The 27348-nt window shown below is 41.4% G+C and overlaps 1 protein-coding gene and 1 non-coding gene across 2 annotated transcripts; one reads left to right on the top strand and one right to left on the bottom strand.

Moving 5' to 3' along the window:
- Positions 1-476: 476 nt before the first annotated feature.
- Positions 477-25731, bottom strand: SACM1L (SAC1 like phosphatidylinositide phosphatase). The gene is made up of 20 exons (XM_065753729.1): positions 25562-25731; positions 21414-21511; positions 19826-19900; positions 17306-17433; positions 16241-16390; positions 12895-12954; positions 11367-11400; positions 9456-9557; positions 8635-8720; positions 8378-8464; positions 7904-7972; positions 7732-7811; positions 7160-7258; positions 4549-4687; positions 4253-4322; positions 4061-4133; positions 3514-3607; positions 3341-3433; positions 2619-2676; positions 477-2151 (listed from the first exon to the last, which is right to left on the bottom strand). The coding sequence occupies exons 1-20, from the start codon at positions 25621-25623 to the stop codon at positions 2015-2017; spliced, it is 1794 nt and encodes a 597-aa protein (XP_065609801.1). The 5' UTR covers positions 25624-25731; the 3' UTR covers positions 477-2014.
- Positions 25732-26025: 294 nt separating this feature from the next.
- TRNAR-ACG (transfer RNA arginine (anticodon ACG)) lies at positions 26026-26098 on the top strand. The gene has a single exon. It is a non-coding gene; the product is annotated as a tRNA-Arg (tRNA).
- The last annotated feature ends 1250 nt before the right edge of the window (positions 26099-27348 follow it).

The raw sequence follows: 27348 nt of genomic DNA, 5'->3' as shown, positions 1-27348 counted from the left end.
CGATCAATGGGCGGAAGCGGCGCGGCGGAAGGGGCGGGTCGGACTGCGCATGAGAGGGGCTGAGGGCGGGCGGGAGCTCTGAGCGGTGCCGCCGCCATTATGGGACTGGGAGGGAAGCTGCGGCAGAGCGATGCTAAGCTGTTCAATAGTTGGTAAGGCGCTCAAGCACAAAACGCAGCTGCCGGGATCTAGAAAAATCAGACGTTTTATTGTCATTGATGAGTACATGGTTGTGATTTCAGAAATACAGACTCTCTGCAAAGCACTGAGCTCCGGCTGCGCTCCAGCTTTGAGGACCCACATTAACCCGTGTCTCTCCATCCATACACACGCTCTACAGCTGCTCTTTACTGCAACAAACCTGTTACTTTTATTAAACAAGCTGCAACTATTCAGTTCTAGATTGAGTTTCAAAGGGCAGCTGCCCAAGAGCCATAATAACCGTTACATACTGAGCCTATGGTGTTCCTGTACTTCATGTCTGTGACACTGGGAAATGAAGTCAGGGAGGAGTCCCCAGTTAACCACCAACTGGTCTGCCCAGCACAGCATCTAGACACAGACAGAGGCATGGCGAGTACTGGTGTTTATGCACAGGTTACTCACACAGAACCAGAGGCCTCCAGCAACATTCAAGGTTAAAATGAACAGGTAACAAATGGCAAAAGTCCATACACAGATTCAGTCATAACACGTTGAAACATTGCAGTATCAGTGCTGTGTGTTCTGACTTCAGTAATGACAACTGTGCAAGCTCTAATATTCTACACGGTTCTCCCCCCATTTACACTTTATAACTGCAATCTGAATATACAGCTGTACTTACAGGAAATATTAAACAATGCGCAGCGCCTTAAGCAAGTTTCATGGCTGGTTTTGAACAAACCATATAAAATAAGTGACAAAATAGTTTAAAATTGGTCCTCGAGTAGGATTACTTATTTTTATACAGCTTGGAAGCACTAAATTTAAAGACACATGTTTATGGTTAACCAGCACAAGTTATTTTGTAGCTTTAAAAAAAAACAACTTTTTTTCCTGCAAAGTGTGTTACATCATCATGCATGAAAAGCAAGCAGCTGCTCCCAAGCGTAACACAGCATTAGGGTGACACTTCCTCCTCAGATTCATACTCCTTTTTGTCATAAAGTATTCCAACAACAAAAAAGAGGCAGCTGACTAGCAAAACAATATGCAGTTCACCTTTTGCGTTGTGACCATTCTTAAAGTGATGGGAGTACTTTGGGCCTGTAGCATAAGGAGGGGTTGATAAACCCTGCAAGGAGCTTTTACATTCTTTGATTTCATTTACATCCTTAGAAAGAAAAGGAAAAACCTGTATTTTCATGAGCTAACTAATGAATCATCATCTGGAGACTGCAGTATTGAAACAGTGCAAGACATTTGCAACTTCAGGAGCATCCAATTACAACTCTCACCTGAACAATGATGAGTAGAATATTGCATCAGTCCTAGATAACACAGACAGAAAGCTCATTTTGGAGGGGCACTAGGATTCAAAAAAAATCTGTAGATTTGGTGAACCCCCTCCCCCCACCACATACAAATACACATGAAGGACTTGGGACTTCACCACAGCAAAAAGTAATCCAGCTATGAGCCTCGGAGTAAGACCTGTTGTTATGAAGCCTTATTTGTTTAGAGAACACTGCTTTAACATCCAGGTATTTTGACACATGAACAGCAGAGTTCTCTCCTGCCAAACCTAAGTTCAGTCAGAACCGCTCAGAAGGATAATGAGTTTTAGCAGCCTACTTTACAGCATTCCAGAAACTGAAAAGCTGCCTTTAATCTTCTCAGTGAAGTGGGTGGAGGTCCCTCACTAATGCAATATTCCAAAGACCATTGCTACCAAGGCTGTTTCTTTCCCCTCCAGTGCTGCCACTGAAGAATGTCCATGAGACCACTGTTTGGTGTGGAAAGCAGGTCAGTAGAGGCTCCAAGTGTGGCTTGATGAATCCTCGGTACCAAGCCGCTTTCCACACACACAAATTCAGTCCATCTTCTCTTTCTGGACCAGCTTGGGTGCATCTACAAAATCCTTGCCGTTGTAAAGGATGATGGCAAAAGTTCCAAAGCTTGCAGTTCCCCAGAAAAGCACGTAGGCCAGAGTCTCAGTCCATGTATCACCTGTTAAATCAGACAGACACTGCAGTTCATCTCCAGCAGAGAGAATTTAAGTACAACAGCAAAACATTTTAAGCCCTCCCACAGATATCAAATGAAATTAAGAGCACTTCACAGGCACTGGGGCCTCTTATACCATTATGTATTTCCTTACCTAGAAGGAAACAAGTCAAAGTTGCTTATTTGTAATCTAGCACTGTCTGCCACACACTTGTTAGAGTTCTTTAAGCAGACAGCTACAGATAGTCACAAACTCAAGAACTCTACTAGCACAAGCATTATGAAATTTCAAGAAAAAAGGCAGAAAGCAGAACCTTTTATTCCCAGCACAGATGCTGATTAGGGAAGATATTAATCAGATCAAGCTTCTATCTATCTCTGACTCTTCTGACCTGCCTTTGTGCCCCCCCCCCAAAAAAAAAACTCTACTCAGGTAGAATTAAATCTGAGGGCAATTAACTGTGACTTACCAGCCATCAGCAAACAAATGATGCACATGGAGAAAGCAACCACCATAATAATAGGCAACTAGGAAAAGAAAAAGCATAGTTACATGATATAATAACACATAGTTGCTATTAAGTTCCTTGAATCTAGGACCACAAAGCTATTTACTTTGCCAGCAAGCTGCTTCAACTGCTGATGCCAGGTACAACTGTACATTTTGAATTGCTCCAGAATTTGCAAGTGTGCTCAACAGTGACATTCAGAATGAAAATACATCTTCTATATAGCAGAAGAGATGTGATGTAAAGGACTTTTTTCTTAAGAAATACACCAGCTACCACTTAAGCCCTTAGTGTCCCCAAGCCCCATTTTGTCACACAGAAGGGAAAGGGAAAAAAGTTTTCCTTATGTTACAGCCTACGCTTCTGCATAAAGTATGAGATCTTCACAAGCTTCCTCTGCAGAAGGAAAGTCATTGATGGTGACTGGTAGGATTGCTCCCTTTCCACTTGAAGCAGATTTTAAAAAAAGCAAGCAGCAGGTTTTTTCAGTACCTCAACGACACTTTGGTTTCTGTCAAAGAAACAGCCTGTGTTTAGTCCTCCAAGCAGGTAGCACAAACACAGCCAGATTATAGGGACACTCAATTACTAAGTAGACAATTTCTACTTAGTCTTATTGATGCAAGTGACTAAAAGGTTTCACGTGTTTGGAAAAAAAGCATGAATTAAATCTCCACACTCACAGCTAGGAACTTCCAATCCTTCTTGATGTGTAGAGGACTAGCAGATTCTACTTCATCCACCGAATAATTTCCAAGAAAGAGATCAATAGCATCCTGAGAGAGAAACAGCAGGAGTTGAAATGCACAGCAGTATTTATCAAATACATTTTCCCACAGTAAAAAGCCCAACTTACTTGTCTAAATCCATCAGAAAAGTTATTTTTGTAGTAACGTATTAATGAGTTCCAGCCATCCATTATTAAGCCCCACTGGGTCCTCTTCCCAGTTCTGCAAAAATAAAGTTTAAAATATTTATAGTATACTTAAGCATTCAGGACAAGATTTCAGATAGTGTCCGTCACCGTTCAAACATGTACTGTGTTCAATGAGTGCCCACACGTATATACATCTAGTGCTGCCTCTGCATTATTACCACACACACTTGTTACAAGTTATTTGGAAGTTGAATTGCACTCCCCTCCATCCCATGACACAAATGTACCTTGAAGATGTGCACTTCTTGATTGTATTTCAAGACTGCCTTTTCTCCTTTCACATAAATGTAAAGAACAGTGTTCTTCTGTAGACTCTAGACCCACATTTTACCAACTGAATCAAGCCACCACAAAACTCGTTAATAGCCAAAGCCCCAAATTAATGATCTTTTTGGATACAAAGACCTAAAGAAAGCCCCAGATGTGCGCAAAACCCAGAAGGCCTTTCCAAGAAAGGCAGACTTGCCTTGTGTAATCCGTCTTTAAGGCACCAGTTCCAGCATACTGTTTGGCACAAGCATTAGCATTATCAGCCCATGCTGCAAACAGGAAAACATTGAGAACATTAAGGAAGTTATGTACTCTGTCTGGAAAAGTGATATATATATATATATATATATATCACTTTTATACATTTTAAGCTCTGTGAGTGGTGTACCATTTTTGTAGATTTTCTCAAAGTCTGCTTGCTCCTCAATTCTCTGCCCAACATGCAAAACACCCAGCCTCTGAAACAAAGCACATGGAAGCACACGAGTAATACATTAGAAATACTACATATTGCCTTCAGAACAACTTAAGTGCAATAAACTAGAATCTGGTCAGTGCATTTCAAGTAAGTGTTACAGTAAACTCAAGAACAGAAGCTCTTACTGAGGTGTTACATTATATTTCAGTTTCAAACAGGTATCTTTTCTCCTCTTAGAGCTTCTTAAGTAAGAATTAGGAATTTACCTGAAGCTGGGCTTGAAGAGATCGGCGTGCTAACAAGCTCTGAATCACATTTGTCCTATCCAAGCAGTCCATGCAGTTACTGCGGAATATTCCTTCCTGCTGAGTCACAATTTTACCATCCGAATCAACTAGAAAATAACTGAAACAAAAAAATGTGTAAATACCTAGGGGGACTGTAACAATATTCCAACAGCCAAAACACAGTTTCCAGAGCACCTGAAGAGTTGTTAGCATGTCTTCAGCATGTGATGCCTCCCTGAACTCCTCCCCTCCATGATGAAGAGCAGTATCAATACATGAACATGTGATAGCCTCCAAGCAGTAGTAACTACTGTCATTTGGACAATCAGCAATGTTGAGCTATAGATGAGTAGGAAGAGCAGCTTCTACTGCAACAGCAGTGACTTAAGTTGCATGTTCCTCTAGATCCACAGTTACCACAGTCATTAGCAGAGCATAACCAGATCTGCATACCTGACTATCAGCCTCAATCCAGTTACCATGACACAAAGAGTAAACTGCGAGGAACACTTCTTCCAGAAAGTTACTGCCTTAAAGATTTGAACTACTGAAAATCTGCTACCACCAGCTCTCCTCCTCCTCTTCTCCATTGTACAGGCATCTGTAGGAACATCCCACTCCCCCTTACAACTACTTATGTGAATCATCCCAACCCTTTTTAACCAACTAAACCATTCAGGTTTTTTCTTCCCCAGTTAATTGGTATTAAAAGGCTCCTTTTAAATATTGGATTGTATGCAAATATTCTGACTCCTGAGCTGGTGAAACAAATACACAAATCAAATGATCAGCTGGATGTATGGGTGGGACCTGTCCTAGCATAGAATTAAGCTTCCAGTTACCAGTCATATTAAGTTTTTCAATTATGCAATTATCAACTCTGAATTTGGACTAGCATATGATCCACTGTTACTGTATGGTATTTTAAGACAAAGATCACACTAAAGACGCAGGCAGTACAAAAAAAATCTGGAGCCTGACTTAAAAGCATATGCATTTACTTTGATCAGCCTCGTGCTGACAAGATCTGGCTTTGCAATTCTTGGAGAACTAGTTTTGTTAAACTGCTTTACACTGCTGAATGACTCAAGTAGAGTTTACACCTATGAAACCTTCACATTCCCTTCTTCTCACAGGTTTTGCCTAGAATTGATATACCAATAGAATTTGATACCATGATTATCAGCATAGATTAAGAGCAGACACTTCTGGTTAATGACAGATTGAGTAATATCTCCTGTAATTGCCTAAAAAAATAAAATCATGTTTTCAAAAACAAAAGAAGCATTCTGACAGAGCTCTCACAACAGGATTCAATCTGCAGAAGAGTTGTTTGCCTCTCCCAGAGGTGCAGAACTATTTTTAAGTGTCTCAGAACTCATTTTTCTGTTACCATTTAAATGGAGGTCACTCAAGGTGAAATAAAACATGGCATGGTAGAAATAACCTAATCTTGAGGAAGTCTTATTTTCTGTATCTCTTTTATAGACACATGGCCTCCTTTTCCCATTTCAAGGAAATGTGGTTCTTCTGCAAGCCTCCAATGGCAGCTGACAATAAGCATGTGATACAATTCTCAGCATTCACTCCAATGAAGGATCCTTGCTGAATAAGAAGCCTACGTGTGTATTTCTCGTTCTTTCAAGTGCTCTAAAGCTAATTTATTCTTTTGCTTTTCAGAAGGCTTTGGGGATTTGTGTTTTGGGGAGACTATTCATTATCATATGATGAATTCATATGATTCTGACAGTCTTCATTCCAGGCAAGAGATCAACTCTTGTTCTAATCTGCAGCTCACCATCCTTTTTTGGCTCAACAATATCACTACCAGTGCTGCAACATCCCAGAAGCACGAAGTTAATCAGCTAACACAAGGCCTTAATGACAGGAAGGAAGCAACCAGAAAAGCAGAGTCAAGTAAACAGCAGCCCTATCAATCTGCACATCTGTAAGTGGCAAAGACCAAGACATGCTTAAAATGACACGCTCACGGGAGCGAACAGACTTAAGTTGATGTAGACACTTAATCCACAAGGAACTAAATACTCATTTTGGTTTTAGTCATGTAAAATTAGACTACCTTTGTTAGCAAGGTATAACAATCAGTGCTAATGCAAAGGTTTGATACTATAAACAACGTACAGAAATGTAAAACACTTGAAAAAGAACAGAGCTGGAGCCAGAGGAGCATGACACCACGTAGCAGAACAGCTTGCTATCAACATATAAAATTACTCTTGGATAAAAAGATACCGCCAACTGAGACATATTTTTATAACTTCACAGCTATATGCACACTGATTTCTTCAAATCGTTTACCCAAAGGCAGCTCTCAAGGCACAACACAGAGCTTATGTGATTTCCAGAGCCACTTCACTGGGACATAAAGGCGGCTCTGTATTTTACATCCTAACATATACCCTTGCACTTGGTATTAGCAAGAGAGAAGAGATATGGAAGCACTACTGGCATGTGAATGTTTCTTATTTTTACACAAGCTTTACAAGTCTTTTAGCATGCCTTCAACAACAGAAACTGTGAGAAAGCAATCTTATTTTAATATATAATTAAGAGAACCACCAAGTCTTACCTAAACTCATCTTGCTGTTCTGCTAGCTGATCCAGTAAAATCTGAAGTCGATCCCATCTCATCCGACTGCATTCTTTATGAAAATCAAATGCTATGTACCTGTTAGAGGGAGAAGCATCTTTTTAGAATACTTACTGCAGTGAAGGTCTCAAAAGTCCACAGTTCCATAAAACAGAGCAGTGACAATTTACATCTGTGGATTTTGTCAGCAGTCTGTAATCTTTCTGTGGCTTCCTCCTTAGTGTGCATGGTAACAGCATTTACATTTCATTACAAGACACCATTAGTCTGAAAAAGTTCTGGCTAGGATATTTTCTCACATAAGTAATGCATCTGATTTCACCTGTGTCATTTTCATGACCCTTGCCTTCCCCCTTTGTTCTATCTGTCTCATCTTTAGTCTCACTTGTGCATAAAATCTGAGGTAGGGGTAGCAGCTGCACAAAGGTTCATTCATAACAAAGCATCAACAAGTCTGCTATTTAATAACGGCCTTGAAAGCACTGATCACTGACTCAGAGGCAATGCTCCGTTCTTGAACGCAGGAAAGTAGCCCTTCAGTTCACATGTACCTGACCATTCCATTTGCCATGCTGTTCACCATTTTTGCAAATGTCTGCTCCAGAGGCAGCTCAGAACCCTTCTGGTTAACCTGGAAGGGAAGGAAAAAAGAGAAGACAGCTTTACTTGTAAAGCTGCTTGAAAGAAGAGCAACTTTCACAAGAAGAACAAGGGAAAGCATACCAAGTTAACAATCATCTGCTTTCCATAGCTAATTATTTGTGAGTCAAAATGTCTTTGGAAACCATCCATCTAGAAAAGAAAGGAAACAAAGCACCAGATTTAAGATCTTATCTACAAGAAACCCCCACAACTGCTTTTAAACGATACTGCATACACGGCTTTATAGCAAAGTGTTTGTTAACACTTTTGCTTTCACTCCCCCACACACACTTCCCATTCAGCTCTCTTAACCAAGCCATAGATAAGCATTTTCCAACTACTAAAACTACTGCAAACAAGAATCAAAGAAAACACTATCCCCATTCACCCTAGATTATTTTTTTCCCCAGGTACTGAACTTCTTCCACAGAATACAAGACTTCCCACTGCTACTCAAAAATCCTCCATCCAATATTACCGATTTTTAATCCCTGTCACACTATCCATCTACACAAGCCCAGAAGTGCATTAAAACCAAGACAAACACTCACATACATGATTTACTGACTTGCTGATCTGAGGCTTTGGTTTATACTTGAGGTTTGGTCTCTGAGACCAGAAAAAAGGAATTGATCCACGGGTCTGAAAGAGAGCAGAATAGTTTTAAATAACAAAACTTGCTTCCAAATGGCAAGTTCGTAAATCAGAATAGTTTGGTTACCTTGTACATGTGGTACATGTTTAAAAATATATACTGTAATACAGACAGACTTATACACCTTACACACACCTTAAACCAGTCAGTTTATTACCTGAACAAACGATGCTTTGCTGCCTTTGTAATGCACAATTTGCTCTGTTTCAACAAAGTTAGCTGCGTGCCCTTCTGAATCAATACCTAAGCAGGATAAAGACCTTGTTAACAGCTCAGAACACAGCAGAACAGCAACAAAGGGTATCAAAAGGCTTCCTACACTCAACTTCCAAGAGCACAGTGCAAGCATGAAAACACCACTACTGCCTGAAGATGGCAAATTAAAAATGCCTCTGGAAGGAGTTTAATATGGTCTATATCATGTGTAATTACTGAAGAACCACAGTTGTGCTTATCACGTTCTGATAATTATAGTCCTGATTACAGGACTAGAAACTGAGTAGCTGAATAGAAAATAAAACAACTGTGTTGACACAAATAACTACAATTCAGTAACAAATGTACTGAAGAAACCAACATTTTTTCACAAGCACATATTACCGAGACTCACAGAGAACATGCAGTACTTTAAATCCACTTCCTTCTCTAGTTTTTGACCTTTAGTAATTAGAGAACACCGCTATTCAGAGCTCCACTGGCAGCATCAGTGATACTCTTAGTTTACTGCTAGGCCAAAAGGACTATGCTTGCATTTAAGCCAAATCTGAACAGGAATGCAGTAAAATTCCCATACAGAACTTTTGCAGTAACCTCTAGCAGGAATAAAGAACTCTGTCATACAGGTTACTGGTATATTTTTTGGAGCAAAATACTTTTGATATAAGCACTTCACATTCAAATCAAACAGCAGTTGCTCTTGAAAGACATGTACAGATTAAATCCACACTATTTTTGAAGTAAATCCATTTGGTATTTTACCTCTTACATAGTAGCGCACACCAGCTCTGAAACAGCTTCTTCTGGAAACAAGCAGCCAGTCAAAACACTTGCCATTAATAGAACAAGAGTGCATAGAGATAACTGATGGATAGCAATAAGGAAAAAGAGCCAAACTTTTCATACATATCAGCAAACAGCCAAAGTCAATAAACCAAATGATCCCATCCACAGAAACCGGTGAGCATTTCCCACAGCGCAACAGACACCAAGTCTTCAGTAGCATCTTCTTATGGAAGCATGCTTTTCTGCTCAGGCTAGATACTCTAGAGTGGCAAATGCACCATAACCTGTGACTAAGCTTAAGCAAGGAACAAACAGGACATTAACAAATACTTTTGTTTTTACATTAACAAATCCAAAACAATTTTGGATTCTTGTTCTGTGCTGCTTATGATGCCCTTTGTTTAGCTTATTTATGCTGTCTAAATAGAACAGCATTCCTTATGAACGGTTTCTCCAGGTAGATTCAAAAGCTCCCATCCTCATACAAGTATTCACTTCTTCCAAAGCATGCTACTCCAGAATTATAGTTGAATAACAGGCTCATTTTCTGTGTCTGTAAGTTGTCCCAACTGAAGTATCATCTTGTTGTTGGCTACTTATCTCACACACACTTCAGAGGAAAAGTCATAACTGACTATTCTTGGTGGGTGCTGTTTTCTTCTTGGAAGGAGGCAGGCTGAAAAGAAGGCAGGGGCAGCAGCAAGTCTCAGCACTGAAGCCTGTTTAGACTTCAGTTGATTAAAGTCCCCATTACCCAGCTACGTCCATTATACGTAGGTTTATACAGAAGATGATCTGAGTTTAATTAGCTTAAGGCACTTCCTCCCATTTTAATCACACACACAAACCAGTTTCTTTGAATTCTTGGGCTCTTTAACTTGTTTGGTTAAGTATGCACTGCATATTACTTGTGCTAATTATTTATATAATGAAAATAGGACAGAAGGTGTTAGTTGCAATCTGCCAATTGCTAATTGCAATCCATCCAGATTCTTCCACCCAGCACCTGGCAGAGGCAGGATACAGGCTGCACTGTTTTGACAATTCCCTTTTGCTATCTTTCCTCGACTCTCCACCTACTTCCACATTTTCCATCAAATGAAGTCACAGGAAAGAAGGACTGGAGATCTGCCAGCTACTAACAGTCCTACCAGAGCAACTGATACTGTCTGGAAGCCATTCCCTGCATACAACAGAGCAACCTTGGCAAGAGAAGGAGAACGCTGCATAAGTTATGTCAAATCTTAGCCACTCCTTTTTGTGCTGCCAAGTCAGAACCTGGGACTTGCTGCTGATTGCACACTACATGAAGCTTTCTGGAACAGTATTCATAAAGGCCTACTCACATGACTGTCATGGTTTTCTTTGAGAGAGAGAGAAAAACCCCACACTCAAAACCTTCAAGACTGATTTGTTAGAAAGGCTGTTACCTCACCTGCTGGTGGACATAAAAGCAACCAGCTAGGGGAGGAGTTCCAGGAGCCCTCATCTTTTCACTCACCAACAAGAAAATTCGCTAGCATTTCTGAGTCAAAACTACTCTCCCCTCTTTTGAGTTCAAAGGAAATACTAACTGAAGGTATTCTTGTAACAAAGTGCTAAGGTTGATAAGAATTTGCTACGTTCATCCTAACCTTTACTTCCTTGAAAAGCAGTTAGGCAAGTCACACCTGTAAAATCAAATACACTAAGCCTTCAAAGCAGAATATTCATACAAGTTAACATGTGCATGGGCTATCAAACGTGTAGTGTTCACATCTGAACAACTTAATTCTGTCACTGTATTCTATGTTACATTACCAACATAGCCAGTGTAGCTGTCAATGCAGCAGTCTTTTTGCCATACATTACCAAATCCAGTATTATCTTTACAACATAAGAGGATACATCCATGCATCACTGGTGTAGCAAACCTATGGATCTGAAACAAGAAAGCCACGCAATGCATTTAGAAGTATTAAGCAATAGCAGCCAAAATTGATAACTATTAATGGTTTCTCTAGATGTTCTTAAATATAGTTCTATATACTTGATATTCGCTACTTTTTGTTTAGGATGCAGAAATTCCTACAGGGAGAACAAAATCTAAAGAAAACAGCAGCATGCCTAACCTTTACTAGTAGCAGGGAAAAAGCCTAATCCTAATTAAATGGCCTCATCAGAACCAAGCTGCTTTGTTCTATGCAAGGCATTTACTCTGCTACAAGCACACTTGATATCAGCCAGCATGCACTGAAAACCTCTTGATATGGTATTTTCTGTATTTCAGCAGTAGATGTAAGCTAAGAGAGTCAGCAACACAAGACCGCAGTAAGGGAGAATGCTCTGTGACTAATGCTTGAAGTGTTTGCCCCAGGATTTTTCTCACCCTGTCACTCCAGGGTAACTTGGATTTTCAATGAAATTTAGAATAAAGTCTTCCAGTGCTAGACATCAGAAATTCCCTATCTTGTTATCTGTAATTGTGACCATAGCAATCCACCTGCAGTCAGTATTAGGTTACGCTTCCCCTCACATCTGTTATCTCCCCTTTCAACTTCTGCTTTGCCTTCTCCTGTTTTCACCAACCAGCCATTGGCTTTCTTTGCTCTACTCAACACAGGTGCTCTGATTTGCCCAGCTTTGTTTGCATAGCACCATCTATATCATCTGCTCAGTCATACGTCTCCAGAATATGTACAGCAGTCCTTTGCTACTACCTATCTTCACTTTCCAGCAGCAGTGCACAATCCAGCCTTTTCATACACTGCTTAACATAAAAGTACAACTCCACAGGTTGCTGAGACAGGAATAGAAACAGCATGTCCTTCACTCAGATAAATGGCAAACACTAATAAAGAGAAAAGGCTGCTGTGGTTGAGACAGTCTAGTTAGCTTCATGTATTCTCAAGTCTAAAGTCTGGCCACTGACATACTTAATACAGGCACAGCTCGTGCACTTCATTTACTGCACTAAATGAATTCAAATATTATATTGTGCCAGTCTTAATTTGAAATAAACTGAAAGAATATGAAGTTCCAATCTTACTTAAGTGTCAGCTTTATGACCTACTCACTAGGCAAGCAGTTTAAACAGCACCCACTAAGAAAGATGCTAGCCAGACAGTACTGTGCTGAACCTAATATCTAAAGATAAAGAAGCAGTTACATTTTAAGTGTCTGAAAAGCACATGCTCTGCAGTGTAAGTTTGCCTTCGGGTTATGCGAGCATGTTCTCAGCACAGTATCTTCAAACCGACACTAACTCAATACCAAGTATTGAGGATATTGATATAAGTTTGAAAGGAGATTGTCACTGTAATAAACTAAAAGGCAAATAGCCAAGTTATGCTAGATCCTAGCTGTATGAAATGAGACAACGCCTATATAAGAATACATCCATTCTGTATTGATGTAAGGATTATAAGGTGCTTACCTCTGGTTGAGCAGCAAATTCTCTAAGAAGATGCCCATTCCACACAAACCGTGGATCTGCCTGCAGAAAAAAAACAAAGCCATGCTTTTAGAAACCCTGAGTTCTGTTTAATCTGACGTAAAGGCAATACAGAATCCACACATGATGCAAATTTAGATGGATAAGTGCATATGGGGGTGGCACAGCCTTTGCTCACTAGTGCCATTAATAGATCTTCCACCAGAATTCTAGATTAAAAAAAAAATCACTAAAAGAACAGATGTCTTATCTTTGAGGAGGTTGCCAGACACTTCAGGTATGCAAAACCATTTGCAATTCATCAGAGATATAATTACAACATTAAAGAATTTGTATTACATAAGCAGGTCTCAAAGAGATTATCCAAAACACTAATGACAACAGCAAGGTAAGATTGCTCAAATGAGGAGCAAGTTAAGGAGCATAAGGAGTCCTGTATGCAATAATCAATGACTCGGAGAACCAAAAGTTAAACAATACTTGTAGTTACGGAGGAAATAACTTATTTCCAGCTACATAAACGATCCTCAACTTCATGTTTCTCCTGTTCCCAGTTCACCTCACCTCAAAAGCATCTCAGGCAGGTTGCTGAGCACTTTCTAAAAAGTTACCAGATTAGTCATCAAAGTGACATTTGCTGCAGAACAGTGCAGGCTCTAGGGAGATGGCACACATTTCAACTCTAAGATGGGGCATACAAGACAATGCATCAGTAAGGACGAGCATAATTCAACCCTAGTATGAGAAAAAGGATAAAAACAACCTATTTCTGCCAGAAAATACAGCAAGACTTGAACTAGCACAAAAAAAACCATGATGCATTCGTGACCTTAATTTGGAGTTGTTTCCTTCTAGAAGTACTAAACAACAACAACAAAACAACCCCACACCAACTGCCCACTAGGCTTCTCTGGAAATACTCAAAATTGGATTGAGCAGGATATGCTCAAAATTGTCACAGTCCTTAGACTACATCATTATACTACAATAATGAATATGAAATTACATTTAAATGGTTTTAGTTAACATTTGTATTAACTTCAAACTCTATTTCCTGTGCTTTGCCTTGCAAACAACCTTCTAGGATACCACAGTTTTACCACAAACCAATCTTTCTCTGTCAGCAACCAGTCTCTCCTACAAGAGTACCTCAAAACAACAACAACAAAATCATTTGATAATGCAAAATGATCCCCAGATATCAACTGGAGAATGTGAGGTGTTCATAGTTTGGTTTAAGTCTTGGAAAGAAAAAGTGAACTGCTTCCCTAAGCAGACAGTTCCAGTAACCAAGAAGCTTCAGTAACTCCACCACCACTGCCTCTGCAGGAGAAAGTACTATTCACTTCCAAGGTTTCAGTATTTCATTGCTTAAACAGTTCAAACCTTGTTTATGTTGCATTATGTAGTTATTTACCAGATTAAGGATTCTGAATCTCCAGAAGCACGAGACACTTCCTTTTAAAGCTTTATTTGTGTTTGGCTGTATGACTCTGTTGCCTTTAAGACAACAACATACTAAACACGTGCTTCAAACTTAAGGAATAAGTGCAGTGTAGACAGGATACATAATTCCAGGGCCAATGGTCATAAACGTGCTGTTTCATTCTACATTATCCTGAAATAGAATAGTCAAATGCCTTCTCCCTCCCCCCACTCTCCTCTCCACTTTGTGGTTTTCCACTTTGTGCTTTTCCCTCTGAGTTTAGATTAAAGGAATCACTTGCTTTTTCTCAACTTTTCTGCTTACATCATTCTTGCAATAATTGGAACTGTTCAGTATCAACTGTCAAGCTCCTCACCATCACACCTGAAAAGTCATGGCTGTCAGGCAAAGCCCCCAGTGACTCCCATTTTTACAAAAGGGAGAAAAGTAAACCAGGGGAGCTACAGGCCAGTGAGCCTCATGGCTGTGCCTGGGAAGATCATGCAGCAAATCCTTCAAGAAACTGTGTTAAGGGCAGATCGTACCTGACCAGTCTCATGTCCCTCTACAATGGAGGGACAGCATCACTGGACAAAAGACAAGCAGCTGATGTCATCTACCTGGACTTGTGCAAGGCCTTCGACGTGGTCCCACACCACATTCTTCTCTCTGATTTGATGGCTGGACTACTCAGATGAAGCAGTTGGAGTGGGTCCAGAGGGGGGCCCACAGTGATGCCAAAGGGCTGGAACATCTCTCGTATGAAGAAACGAGGAAGAAGTTGGGCTTGTTTAGCTTGGAGAAGACTTCGGGGAGACCTCACTGCAGGCTTCCATTACTCAAAGCAAGCTTACAAGCAGGAAGGAGACTAACTTTTTTTACAAGGTCTGACAGAACAAGTGGGAATGGTTTGAGAATAAAAGAGGAAATTTAGATTAGTTCCTCTAAGTAAAGAATTTCCTCATAGCGTGGCAAGGCAGTGGAACAGACTGCCCAGAGAAGTAGTGGGTGCCCCATCCCTGGATGCATTCAAGGCTAGGTCAGATGGGGCCCCAGGCAGCCTGACCCAGTGGGCTGCAGCCCTGCTGACAGCAGAGATTAGAACTAGATAATCTTTAACATCTCTCTCAATGTAAGCCATTTCATGGTTTTATAAAGTCAAAGGCAAACTATCTTAAATCCCTTTTAAATTCATTTGAAACAGACATTTCAAAGTACTTCTAATCTGCCTGATCTCAAAGTCTGACACCACAGCTGAATATGCTTTTGTAACATCATGCTGCTAACAAGCTATGAGAGTGAAGCAAGAGTGGACTACTGTGCTAGCTGCAATGCCCAGCAGTTTTGATAGGACACCACAATGCTCAGTCCTCTGTACTAAAAGCATAATACACTATTTCCACACTTAATCTAAGCACAGTAAAAAGCAAACTAAGTTGACTGAATGTACTTTGCACACCTGATGGGCTGCTTCTTTTTCCTCCTTCTGTCAGCTTCTTATTTAAGAGAACTACCCCAGCACAATTGGACTGACAAGCTACAGAGTTTAGCAACATAGAAGAGAAGTAAAAGCACTATTTATGAAGACTTGCATCTAAGCAACATACAAATCCATTCCACTCATTTGGTTTAATAACTGAGATAGTAAAGACATTTTCAGCTTTAGAGGATCAAACTCTAACACCATCTGCTACAACTTAACATTATTCCATTATAAACCATTGTAGAACGTTTAAGCTTGAGAGCAGTAGGCACACTGATCTCATCAACATCATCCTAAGCTTTTTAGTAACTTATAGGTAGTATTTAAATGAAGATAAAAAACTGAGTAAAATACACTGACACCATACAGACCTAACTGACAATATCAGAGACAGATTCAAAGCAACAAGCAATCCTTACCCTCTCCAACAGGCTCATCTCCTGGAACTCTGGGCTGGTGTTGGCTAACCGTTGCAGAGTATGTGTTAGGTCATAAGTTGTTGAGAAGTAAAATCCATCCACGCTCAAAACATGACTAATCATTGATAGAAATACTTTATTGTCCTGTAACTGTTAACAGAAAAGAAAAAAAATATCAAAATACCTTATTTTTAAAAGCTATCACTACTTCAACTATTTAGCTTTTTTAAAAAGCAACTTAAAAGAAAGGATATATATTTTACTGCCAAGATTACCTCAATTAGAAATTTGTGTTCTGATTCAGACTTCAATTAACCTTACTCCTTTCTCAGAAGAACACTGGATTCCCTTTCAGCTCTGCTGTTCACACACACTTATCTACTCTTTATCAATCCACAACACATATTAAAGAAAAAGCCTTTGTCCTTTTCCTTCCTCAAAACCAATTTGTCCCTCCTGAGTAATCACGTGATTGAATAATTTCTTAAATTTAGCAAGGCAGATAACTAGAGGTGAGCAAGGCAGCTTACTGTAGAATAGTAAAGCAACGAGAAATACATAACAGGAAGAGAGTTGTGATTTTATGGAGTGGCTCAGGAAGGTTGTTTTCTCAGCCTGCACAAAGTATGTCACTAAAACATCTCTTCAGTACACCATGCAGGTAAAGCATTATGAGAATTCTCAAAAGGGAAAAGATGATATTCAGGAACAAGAAGATACAGCAAGACAGGCAACTTCATCCTATCATATTGTACAATCCCAGAAGGGGGAAAGTGCACAAGATATGGATCAAACCCAGTAGGACTGATATTCCATGTCGTACAATATCAGTTTGTTATCTTGAATGACATAACCCTTATATATACTGAAATCCAAATATTCCAACAATTACAGTAGTCTGAACCAATCAGAGGAAGTAGTATTTTTATGAATCTTTGAACTATACAATCAAAAACCAATATACTCCGATCCACTAACTTCCATAGTGCCATCAAGTTAGGTTCTGTGGTAATGGAGAGGTACAGAAGAATTTCCTCCCCACTCCCCCGGTCAATCCACTTCTACCTGAATATCAGTTAAGTGCAGCATGGTCTTTTTGTAGGAGAGGATGTCAAAGTCTGTCGCCTTCCAGATCGCATGACTGAAGATCTCACCTACTTTTTTCTTTTTTGTTATTACAATAAGATATGTCCCTGTAAATCAGAAAAGGCAATCTCTTTTAAAAAGCAGATACACATTATGCAAAATAGTCTATAACTACATGCCAGAAAACTGAAATCAATAGGAAAGAGTGACGTTTCTTCAAGTTCCAGACAGAACTTTAATTACAGCACCAAGCCGCTGGAACAGAAACAAATGCACTTGCATAGGTACCCACATCTCTATATTCACAGATCTTGAGCTACTCAAGAAGTTTAAGGAACTCACAAAATAGACAAGGGAAAAGGAGTCATATTCACACTTGAGAGCAAAGATGGTCTATGTTTTTAAAGTTTCAAATGCAGAATGTAGCCAATGGCTCTGTGCTTCCCAAATCATGTTCTTGGAATCTAATTAATCTTATGTTCAATAATGTATTTGAGCTATTAGGTTCAAAATAGAGCAAAAAGGAGGAGTTTTGCTTCTTTGTTTGAATAGTTTAAGAAGTAAGCCTGCTGCTTTCCTAGTTGAATAAGTAACAAGGAAAAAAATATGACAGTATGTTCAAACCAATGAATTTACATTTGTTAGACAAGAACACAATATAGCTTTATTTCAGTGTCATCTTGTTTTCACTTCACAAAGGTATACACTGAAAAAAACTTGTTCATACATTGTAACACTATTAAATGTGTGCTTGAAGCTACGCTTGAACAAACCAATGAGCAGGCTACAGAGAGGCACAAAAACAAAATACTTTTTTCTTTTTTGCTGAAGCACTCAAGAAAAAAATCCACTTACTGAAATAAAAAGAGCTCATGTTACAAGCAGTACTTCTACAATAACTAGATATTCATGAGGTTTTACGGGCAGGTTAATTACCATTATAGGTATCTAGCCTACATACTAGTCATAAAACAAGTAGCACTCCCCCATATCCCCTTTTTCTTAAAGAAAAAACCTCTTCAGGTCTCATTTTATGCCATTTATTTTAGTGGATTAATCAAGGCTCCAGGATGCTTGCATCTGTCTCTAGGTGTAAGGATCACTTTTGGTTGGTATGTCACAAATATCCTGATATCTTTCAAGAAAGAGTATTACGTTCACTGCTATGCCACAAAGATGCTGTATGAATAAGGGTGTTTACACCAACATGAGTTACCAATATTGTCTTTTCCTATTCCAGGACGTGACATTCAGTTTCAGATTTCAAACAGTTTAAATAATATTCCAGCATTTTCACCCCTTAATACTGTAATAAGACAATGCCTGTTGAAGATGCTGCATTGATGGATACTGAATGGATACAGTTAACATATAACAGTGATTAACAACTGTTCAGCAAACACTATCTGACACAAGCTACACACTAACAGAGCCAGGCTTCAGGGGTGGGGCTGGGGAGAGGAAACAGGATACTGAAAAAAGATACATGCTTTGGTGCAATATTCAGTAGATGAACAAAAGTCATTACCAAACCTAAAGTTCAGAAGATACCCTTTTGGGGCAGTGCAGCTTTAAGACAAATAGAGGTCGAAATACTTAAGACGGGGGTATCCATTACATTACTCTGCAAGATGGAGAACTTCTGCTTGGAACATGCACTAGTGAAGTTTGAAAGTTAAAGATCCTGTAAGAAGTCATCATACTTAACAGTGATACTACACTTCAGTTGAAGAATACCATAGCATGATTGAACTTAAATCCTTCATTTCCATGGAGCCTTTCATCCATCTCATTATTACATCACTTTCCAGATTACGTTAGTCTGCAGAAGGCACTGCTATCCAAAAGATAGCAATCTCTTGTTAGCTTAAGCCTTATGAGTCATATTCATTTGTGGCAGTGACTACTCACATCTCACAGTAACGTTTGGATGTTTAGAAAAATCAGCTTATTCTTACCTCAACCTATAAATCCCTGAAATGCAGGATTGTTCTAATCCATTCTTTTTCTTTCAGCATTGAATTTCCATCGTATTTCTAAGTTGTTGGTACATAACCATTAAACCATTACCTCAAGAGCCATACTCATTTATCTAACACCTTGTCACTCATTTATTGGTGTATCAGCATTACTGATTTGTAGTCAATCTTCACAACACACAACTACTGCATCAAATCCTCCAGATAAGATAAATATAGTAGTTACAGAGAACTTCATCTACCAGAACAGCAGATGAAGTTGCTTGCATGCATTTGAAAAGCATTCCTAAAATCCAACAAACTGGCAATTAACCCAAGCTTTGGAGCAGCTGTAAATGTTAAGGCTGTCATGAACATTCAAGTTACACTGTATTTGGATACCCTCACACTCCAACAACTCAAAGGAAAGCCAACCATACTGATGAAAGTGTAGTATCAGGTCCTGCAAAGACTATTCATGTCTTTAAAGTTACCTCAGCAATATACTTTTCATAATTTAAATAAGCACAGTTTTCCTTACCTGCCACCAATCGTATTGTTCCCAAAATACCATATATAGGTCTTGTAACAGCTGAAGGGGGAACATCCTTTTTAACTGGAAAAAAAACACTCTATATCAACTTCAAAGTATCTCGTGAGTGTATCAAAACTAAATGGTCAAAATTCAGTTCTGCTTGCATTGGCAGGAATACATTAAAATGTTGAAGCCTAAGAGAGGGAGAAGGAGGGGGGTGAGGAGGGGATGTAGAAGCAATCAAACCCTATTTGTTTTTGTTTTTTTGTTTAATCAAAAGAATCATTCAACTCAGTATATTTAAGCTCAATAACAATAGTTTAGTGAGATAACTTCTGAACAGCATATATTCCTACCAGCTTCCAGAAGCTTGTTGTTTTAAAACCATCAAGACACCAAGGACAAATAAGCCACAAATGCTCACAATTTCCATTCTTCATTTCTTCTGCTTAGTCTCAACCTATTTCCACTTCAGAAGCTTTAACACACTTCTCAATTTTGCTGCATTACTACTAAAGCACAGATCTTGCAAGGAGTATTCCAAAGAGCATACCAAATCCAAAAGGTATTCAAACAAGCTCCCCTCTACCCACTTCTCTAGAATAGCAGAATGAATACTGCAAGTTCAAAAAACACCACACAATAAAACAAGAAACACCCACAGAGTTGAGCATTATCCCAGACTCCCAAGCCCAGAGAGTAGAGACAGTGCTCAATCCTCTCTGTGCTTTAAATATCACACAGGTTTCTCTGATCAAACATCAGAAACAGAAACTGATGTAGACTAGCAGAAGACTTTGGATAGTCATCTCTACTAGCCATCAAGTTCTGAAGGGATTACTTTGAAGAAGAAATGGAGGTACTGTACTAGAACACTAAAAAACATCAATGGGATAGGCACACTGCTCTTACATGAGTGTATCTAATAAAAAGTAAAGGAGTTACTGCTTTATTAATAATATTAAACAGACAAATGCTAGAATACTACCGAGATATCAACTCCTGAAGCATCAAAAAGGGAAGACACGTCACTGTAGTCAATGATGACTTTATTTTTTAAGCATTGGGATTAAACCAGTTAAAGTTTTGAAGATGTGAGCATCAGCACGCTTAAGAGTACCTGCACTGACACCTGAATCCATATTCACAACAGAATTAAGTTTACAGTGAAGCTGTTGCTGGCTTTTGCTATTGTTTCTTAAAGGCTTTTATGGAAATCCAGGCTTCAGTACTTAAACAACCTCACAGCTAATTCTGAGAAAGCTGCAGGAGCCCAGCATTCAGACCTTCCTTGACTGATCCTGGACTTGTTGCACCAACCCCAGTTCATTAGGATTAGTCGGTTCTTACTGTTGTGATAGACAGTTTTGCTGAAAACAGACAAGCACCATCACTCCAGGCACTCGCAGGGAAAATTCCACAGCAAAGAGGAATGCAAAGTTCCTCACATGAGGAAACACAAAGCATTATTTTAAAACACTGAAGATAAGAAAGCCCCTCAGTATCACTGTAAGGTTCTGAAGATCTTTTGAGAACACTTAGATGATAAAAGAACAGCAAGCTTATGCTTGAGACGCACTGGGCGGGAAAGTACCTGTAAGAGTGACTTCCGTGGAGACTCTGTCAATAGCCAGCACGTCATCCGCCCCATCATCACAAGCTTCCACATAGAATTTCTCTGGTGTTATGTGCCTTTAACAGAATGGAGAGGAAAAAAATTAAAGGCTTAACTTTATTTTGTTCTGTTTTCAGGTGGCAAAGAGCCTAATCAATTTTGAACTTCATTTCAGCTGCAAGAAATTACCATAAAATACCAACTGGATTACTTCCTGACCATCAGTGCATGAGAAGCAAATAAAACTAATCAATTACTCAAAAATCCATGGCTCATTTAATAAACACCACCCTCCCTCATTACACTGGAAGTTAAAGATGCAAAGCTGGGTGTGTCTTCATATTGGACCACCATACAGATCACGTGATTTTGAGCTCTATCACTCCAAAAGTCTCATAAGCCAACAAAGCGACATGGAAACTTGTGTCCACACCAGCTAGCACACTACCCAAGGAGCACTGTCTCAGCCTTCACAGGTATGCAGAACAGCACCAGATGTTAAGGGTCCCAGAATGTTTCTGAAAGCTGTTCAACAAGTGCCAGGTCTGAAGTACAAGCTGTCAGATGCTGTCACGTGCAGTGACACTGCAGTTGTGCAAATCTCTTCAAAATGCATGTAGGGAGTGCTAAACAAAACCAAACACGTTTCAACTAATCCTCTTAGAATCATTTTTCTTAGTTTGATTGCAGATCTTTTAAGGCTGTTTCTCCCTACACAAACCTTGCCATCTTTCATGGTTGTTTGGGTTTTTTTGGCTGTTTTTCAATCCCTTCAAAGAGCCAACAGAGAATAACAACTCAGATCAGAAGAAACCCTAGCCCCAATTTTGTCTCCTGCTTCCACTATTCCTCCTACTACAGTTTTTAGTCACTGCCTCATACACTGTGTCTGCACATTACTAGCTTTGCCTAAGCTATCACATCCACAAGCAATTTTGAAACTAGCTTCCACACAGCAGCCTAGATTCTGCTTTTCTACAACCTTCATGTTTGGCACCAGAGCCTGCCTTGTCCTTGGCTGTGCTGTCACTGCTGTTTATAACCTGCCAAAACAGCAGCAACTCTTCCCATAAATACCTTGCTCCGTCACACCTCAAGAGCACATACACCCTCCCAAGATCCGAGATCCTCTCATCTACTTTGCATTACAGAAGAACCACAGCCATCACAGACAACTGCTCAGCATTGCTAGAGAACCAAGAGATAAATGAAATATATTTGGCAATGAAAGTGTAACTCACAGTACTCAAGAACAGGAAAGATAGCAATGCACTGCAACCATCACATTGACGTCTCAAGTATTATTACTAAGGGTGGCTTGTATCACACTTAGAAAGCCTTTCCCAGTCTAGGAACATGTGCACACTGCTGCCAAGAGATACAGCAATTCATCCTGTAGACTTCGTCCTCACAACTCAAAGCTGAGGAAGTACCACCTATTAAGGGATTTCAAGAAGACTTAAAAGGAAAACATGTCTTTAGTCAGATTATAATTTATTTTTTTTTTTTAATAAGAGGTCCTTTTTCATTATTTCACCTCATGTTGCGAAGAATCACTCAAAAGGAAAAATACACATAAGAAGGGAGCACGGAGGCTACAATTGAAAAGCAATTTCAGCAGTCTCGCCTTTAAGGAGCAGAAAGACAATTCAGTGAAACTCCTGCTGAAATAATGAAGCCTTCTGGTTTTTCAGTTCATCCAGTTTAAGCTCCGCCACTCCTAAGATCACCATGGGCACTGTCAGATGAGCACTTCTAGGAGGGCACTAAAAGATGACTAAATGGCTCAGACCAAATCAGCCCCCATCCTCCCCCAGAGCTAAGCTAAGCATGGCAGTGTGCTGCAGCATAGGCTTTGAGATGCTAAAGGCATTTTTAATGCCCAGATGAGAGACAGTTCAACATGGGCTGGAGAAAGGGGAAAAAGGACAAGCTTGCCTAGGAACACTTATGATAAAATTGAGTTTTAACTACATGCCCTTGTTGCTGAAGAAATTTCAGTAGAATCCAAGTCATGCTTTGAATGAAGTTCAAGCAACTCCCTACTCTTCTTCACTGAACTCAGGCGTACTGTATTCTCATGCTTCAGGAGAAACAAGCAGAGGAAGTCATCCTCCCTCAAAAGCCATGAGCTGCAACTTCAGCTTTCCTAAGAAAAAAAAAAAAACACCTTCTGTTGTATTTACCAGCTGCTCTGTGAATCACTTTGTGAAGATACTGCTTGTCCTCCCTAAAATCGTTATCAAAACAACAGTCGTCCCATTTACCAATCCAAAGCACAGGACTGCACAACAAAAAGTGTTGATTCTTAACATAATAGAAACACAGAAGGAAAATAAACAACACTGGCTTACACCACTTACAGGATTCACTTACAGCTGAGGCAGTCTCCTCTGGTTTGTGTGCGTTGTGATGCTTTACTGCTCTGATTTTATTACAAAGTAATGTTGTACATCATAAATATTAGGCAGAGTAGCACCCTACATTGTAAGTAGGCTGATCTAACAGACAGGAGTATTCCTGCATCCAGATTTGGCATGAAAGAGAAACTCTCTCAGCCTAATGGAACCAAAGATAGAACCACACTCAATACCACTTCAGCCTTCCAGACCTCAGCAGCCAAACCCTTACTTCAACAATTGATTATTTCACCATAAATACTTAAGATTACTCTAATGCAGGAAGCTTTTTGATAGCAGCCTATAAACTCTGCATTAAAACAAGCCAAAAGCACATCCTGTACTGTGAAATGCATTTGCTGGGCTCGAGCACCAAAGTAATCAACAGTGGGCTACAGGAAAGATGTTAACAAGACATGGCCCCAGCAGCACATTAAGTAACAGTGCTAACATGCCAATAGTTGCAGCACTCCAGAGATTCCAGATTTTCTAGGTGAGCAGGTGTTCTAATTATACATCTACAATAAATTTTACTCCTTGAGCAGAGGCAGCTCCAGGAACTGGAACATTTCCCATGGAGGAATAATTGCTGGGAAAAAAAAAATAAAGTACAACCCAAAGATTTTAAGAAAGCCAACCACCAAATAAACAGAAATATCTTTTAAGAAGAACTGTAACATTAAAGGCACAGCCTCTTAAGAATTACTCGCAGTTTTATTTCACAGCAGATGACAAATAATTTGCTGCATAACTCATTGCCCTTCTCTACCAGCAGCCCTGAGCTCTGTCATGACAGGTGAAGCGAAGGGAGCACAAAGCAGCTCTTTCTAGAGGTGTTATCCAAGCGCTGAAAGCTCAGCTAAGAAAAGCAGAAGCCAAAAGAGAAAGATGCACTTTTGGGATTCTCCTCAAATACAGAGGGGTAGAAAGTGGTGTTTGTATACTACAGAGTGTTGTAGCAGTACTAACTAGCTCAACAACCAATCCCGTAACTCAACTAGTTACACTAGTAGCACAGCAGCTGAACAGCAACACCTGAACGTGCATCACTCACACCTGACTGAAGGTGAAGCCTGTGTCCTTGCTTGTGACAATACAATGCGCAAGAGGTGCGCTGGCTCCTGCAACTGGAGGCACAACAGGGGCCCTGCAGCACGCACTACAACCCGTGGACTCCATGCAGGGCCCTGTGACCTCCCAGCACTGGAGCAGCTGTAGAGCCTGACCTCTCATAGCAGGGACAGAAAGTCAGTTAAAAAAGAAAACTGCTGCCCTCGAAAACCCTGACTGGAAGTCAAGCCTGATCTCCCAGAAGAACGTTCTCCCTTGACCTTGCCAAGCTGGTGAGCTTGACTCATGAACGGAGTTACAGCCCCGTGTCCTGGAGGCGTGCCCACAGCCTTTTGTGCAGCCAGGAGAACAGCCTAGGCGTCCCAACAGACAGCAGCTCTGATTCCAAGGAAAGGGGAGCAAAAAACCACACCGACGTATCCTTCACACGGTCACCGTGCCCAACGCAAGCGGGGCGCCTTCTGCTTCCCGTGCTGCACCGGCACGCGTGCCCGCCGTTCAGTCGGTATCGCTCCGGTGATGTAACCCCAAAACGCACCGGGCGAACAATCGCGACATGCACGGCTCACCCTCCCGCCGCGCGGCCGAGGGGAGCTGCCCGCCGCGCCGCCCCGGCCCCACGCAGCTGGCGGAGCCACCGCCCCGGCCCTCGCTCACAGCTTCAGGTTGGCGTAGGACGCCGCCGCAGCCACCGCTCCCGCCGCCGCCGCCGCCGCCATCTATCTCCCTTCGGCCGCCGCCGCTCCCGCTGCGCTCCCCGCCTGCCGGGCTGACGCGTCCCGCCGTCCGGAGGCGACGGGGCCCCGCGCGGGACAAACCTCACCGAGCTCGAGAACGGCCGGGCGCGGCGGCGCCTATGGGAGGTGGCGGGTGGGCGCGGGCCGACCGGGCGGCCCCGCCATTGGCTGAGAGCACGCGATAACCCCGCCCCCGCCGAGCTAGCCGGGGCGACGCGAACGGTGACGTCACGTCAGGCAGGGAGGGGCGCGCCGAGGAAGCGCGCGGAGATTGGCCGGCGAGGAGTGGGGCGGTAAACCACACCCCGGGGAGACTCTGAGGGGAGGGGCAGCGCGGGCGCAGTGCGTGGTGAACTAAGCCTGAGAATGATTGGTTGTCGAGCAGGGCCAGTGGCGCAATGGATAACGCGTCTGACTACGGATCAGAAGATTCTAGGTTCGACTCCTGGCTGGCTCGGCTGCTCTTTTTTTTCCCCCTTCCCCCCGTTTCTGATCATATTTTTTTTTTCATTCCCGAGTCCGAACTGGAGGTGCTGCCCACCGCCCCTGCCGTCTCCCTCCGAGCCGCAGGGCGAAAGCTCACCCCGTGGCCTCTGGCAGCATCTCCCCAACACCATCTCCTGCCCAACAGAAGCAGCCTCCCCATGGGCCTGGGATTACGGGGTGACGGAGGCACTCCAGCACGGGCTCTCGCTGCAGGCCTCCCCTCATCTGTCAGAAGGAAAACAGCCCATGCTTTGCAGCTGCCCACAGCCTCCATGGGGCTGGGAGCAGGCCTGGTTGCAGCTGGGACAGCCACCTTACAGCCCACCTCCTCCCACAAGCTCTGGGTGAAGACCAGAGCTATCAGGTGTTGAGAAGGACCATTGTGAGCGCTGCTTCACCCTACTGTCTTTAATCACTGACAGCACAAGGGCCAGGCCACTGCTGCTGGCCCATTTTGTATAAATCCCCAGTGGCACCAGCAGAACACTCCCAGGCTCATGCTTTCAAGCAGCCATAGCACAAAAAACGAGTATCACATTGTACCATCAGACCAAAGAGCCTTCGTGCTAAAACCAGCTCCTCTGCTTCGGCTCTAGCCAAGCACTGAGACTCCAGCGTTTCTGTGACAGGAGGGGCAGCTGGGGGTTAGGGACAGGGTCTGCACCACGGGGCGGTGGACATGGCCCCAAGAGCCAGAGTTCAGAGGGTGTTTGGATAATGCTCACAAACACTGGGTTTGGAGTCTGGGAGGTCCTCTGTGGAGCCAGGGGTTGGATTCAATACTCTTTTGTGGGTGCCTTCTGACTCAGGATATTCTGTGATACCAAACAACAGAAATTTAACAACACGATCTAAACAAAAACCTATTAAACACTGGTTCCTGAAAGCAAGTTTCAGGGAATTCATCTGAATAACTATTTGCATGTGGGCCACCTCTTGTCAGGACAACGGGACTTCCAAACATCTCTTCCCCTAAAACAAGTCCAAAGGGCAAGCTGCCGTAGGAATCAATTGCCAGACTAGCACATTTTGGTATCTTAATAAATAAAAAGACAAGATTCATGTGAATAGCAAACCCCAAGTAGCCAGGTGGCAGGCAGAATTTAACATATGTTTTTTGAGACTCTTCTTTAGAAGGAGCTTCAAGCTGGAACTGTTCCAAATGGCCCAATCATGTATTGATCTCGTTTTCTTGCCAAAATGACCACAGCAGAAGGCCCA

This window comes from Cyrtonyx montezumae, unplaced genomic scaffold (genome assembly GCF_038088225.1).
Source record: "Cyrtonyx montezumae isolate F1298 unplaced genomic scaffold, pur_monq_1.0 scaffold_8, whole genome shotgun sequence".
In the NCBI taxonomy this organism is placed as follows: domain Eukaryota; kingdom Metazoa; phylum Chordata; class Aves; order Galliformes; family Odontophoridae; genus Cyrtonyx; species Cyrtonyx montezumae.
This window is presented reverse-complemented; position numbering and strand designations above follow the sequence as displayed.

What these genes read in the sequence shown, in the direction of transcription:
- SACM1L (XM_065753729.1), bottom strand. Translation starts at nt 25,623, where the DNA reads ATGGCGGCGGCGGCGGCGGCGGGAGCGGTGGCTGCGGCGGCGTCCTAC. An exon ending in TGCACTTAACTGATATTCAG is followed by an intron (nt 16,391 to 17,305) that starts GTAGAAGTGGAT and finishes TTCTGTTAACAG; the next exon opens with TTACAGGACAATAAAGTATT. An exon ending in TGAGAAAATCTACAAAAATG is followed by an intron (nt 4,134 to 4,252) that starts GTACACCACTCA and finishes TCCTGTTTGCAG; the next exon opens with CATGGGCTGATAATGCTAAT.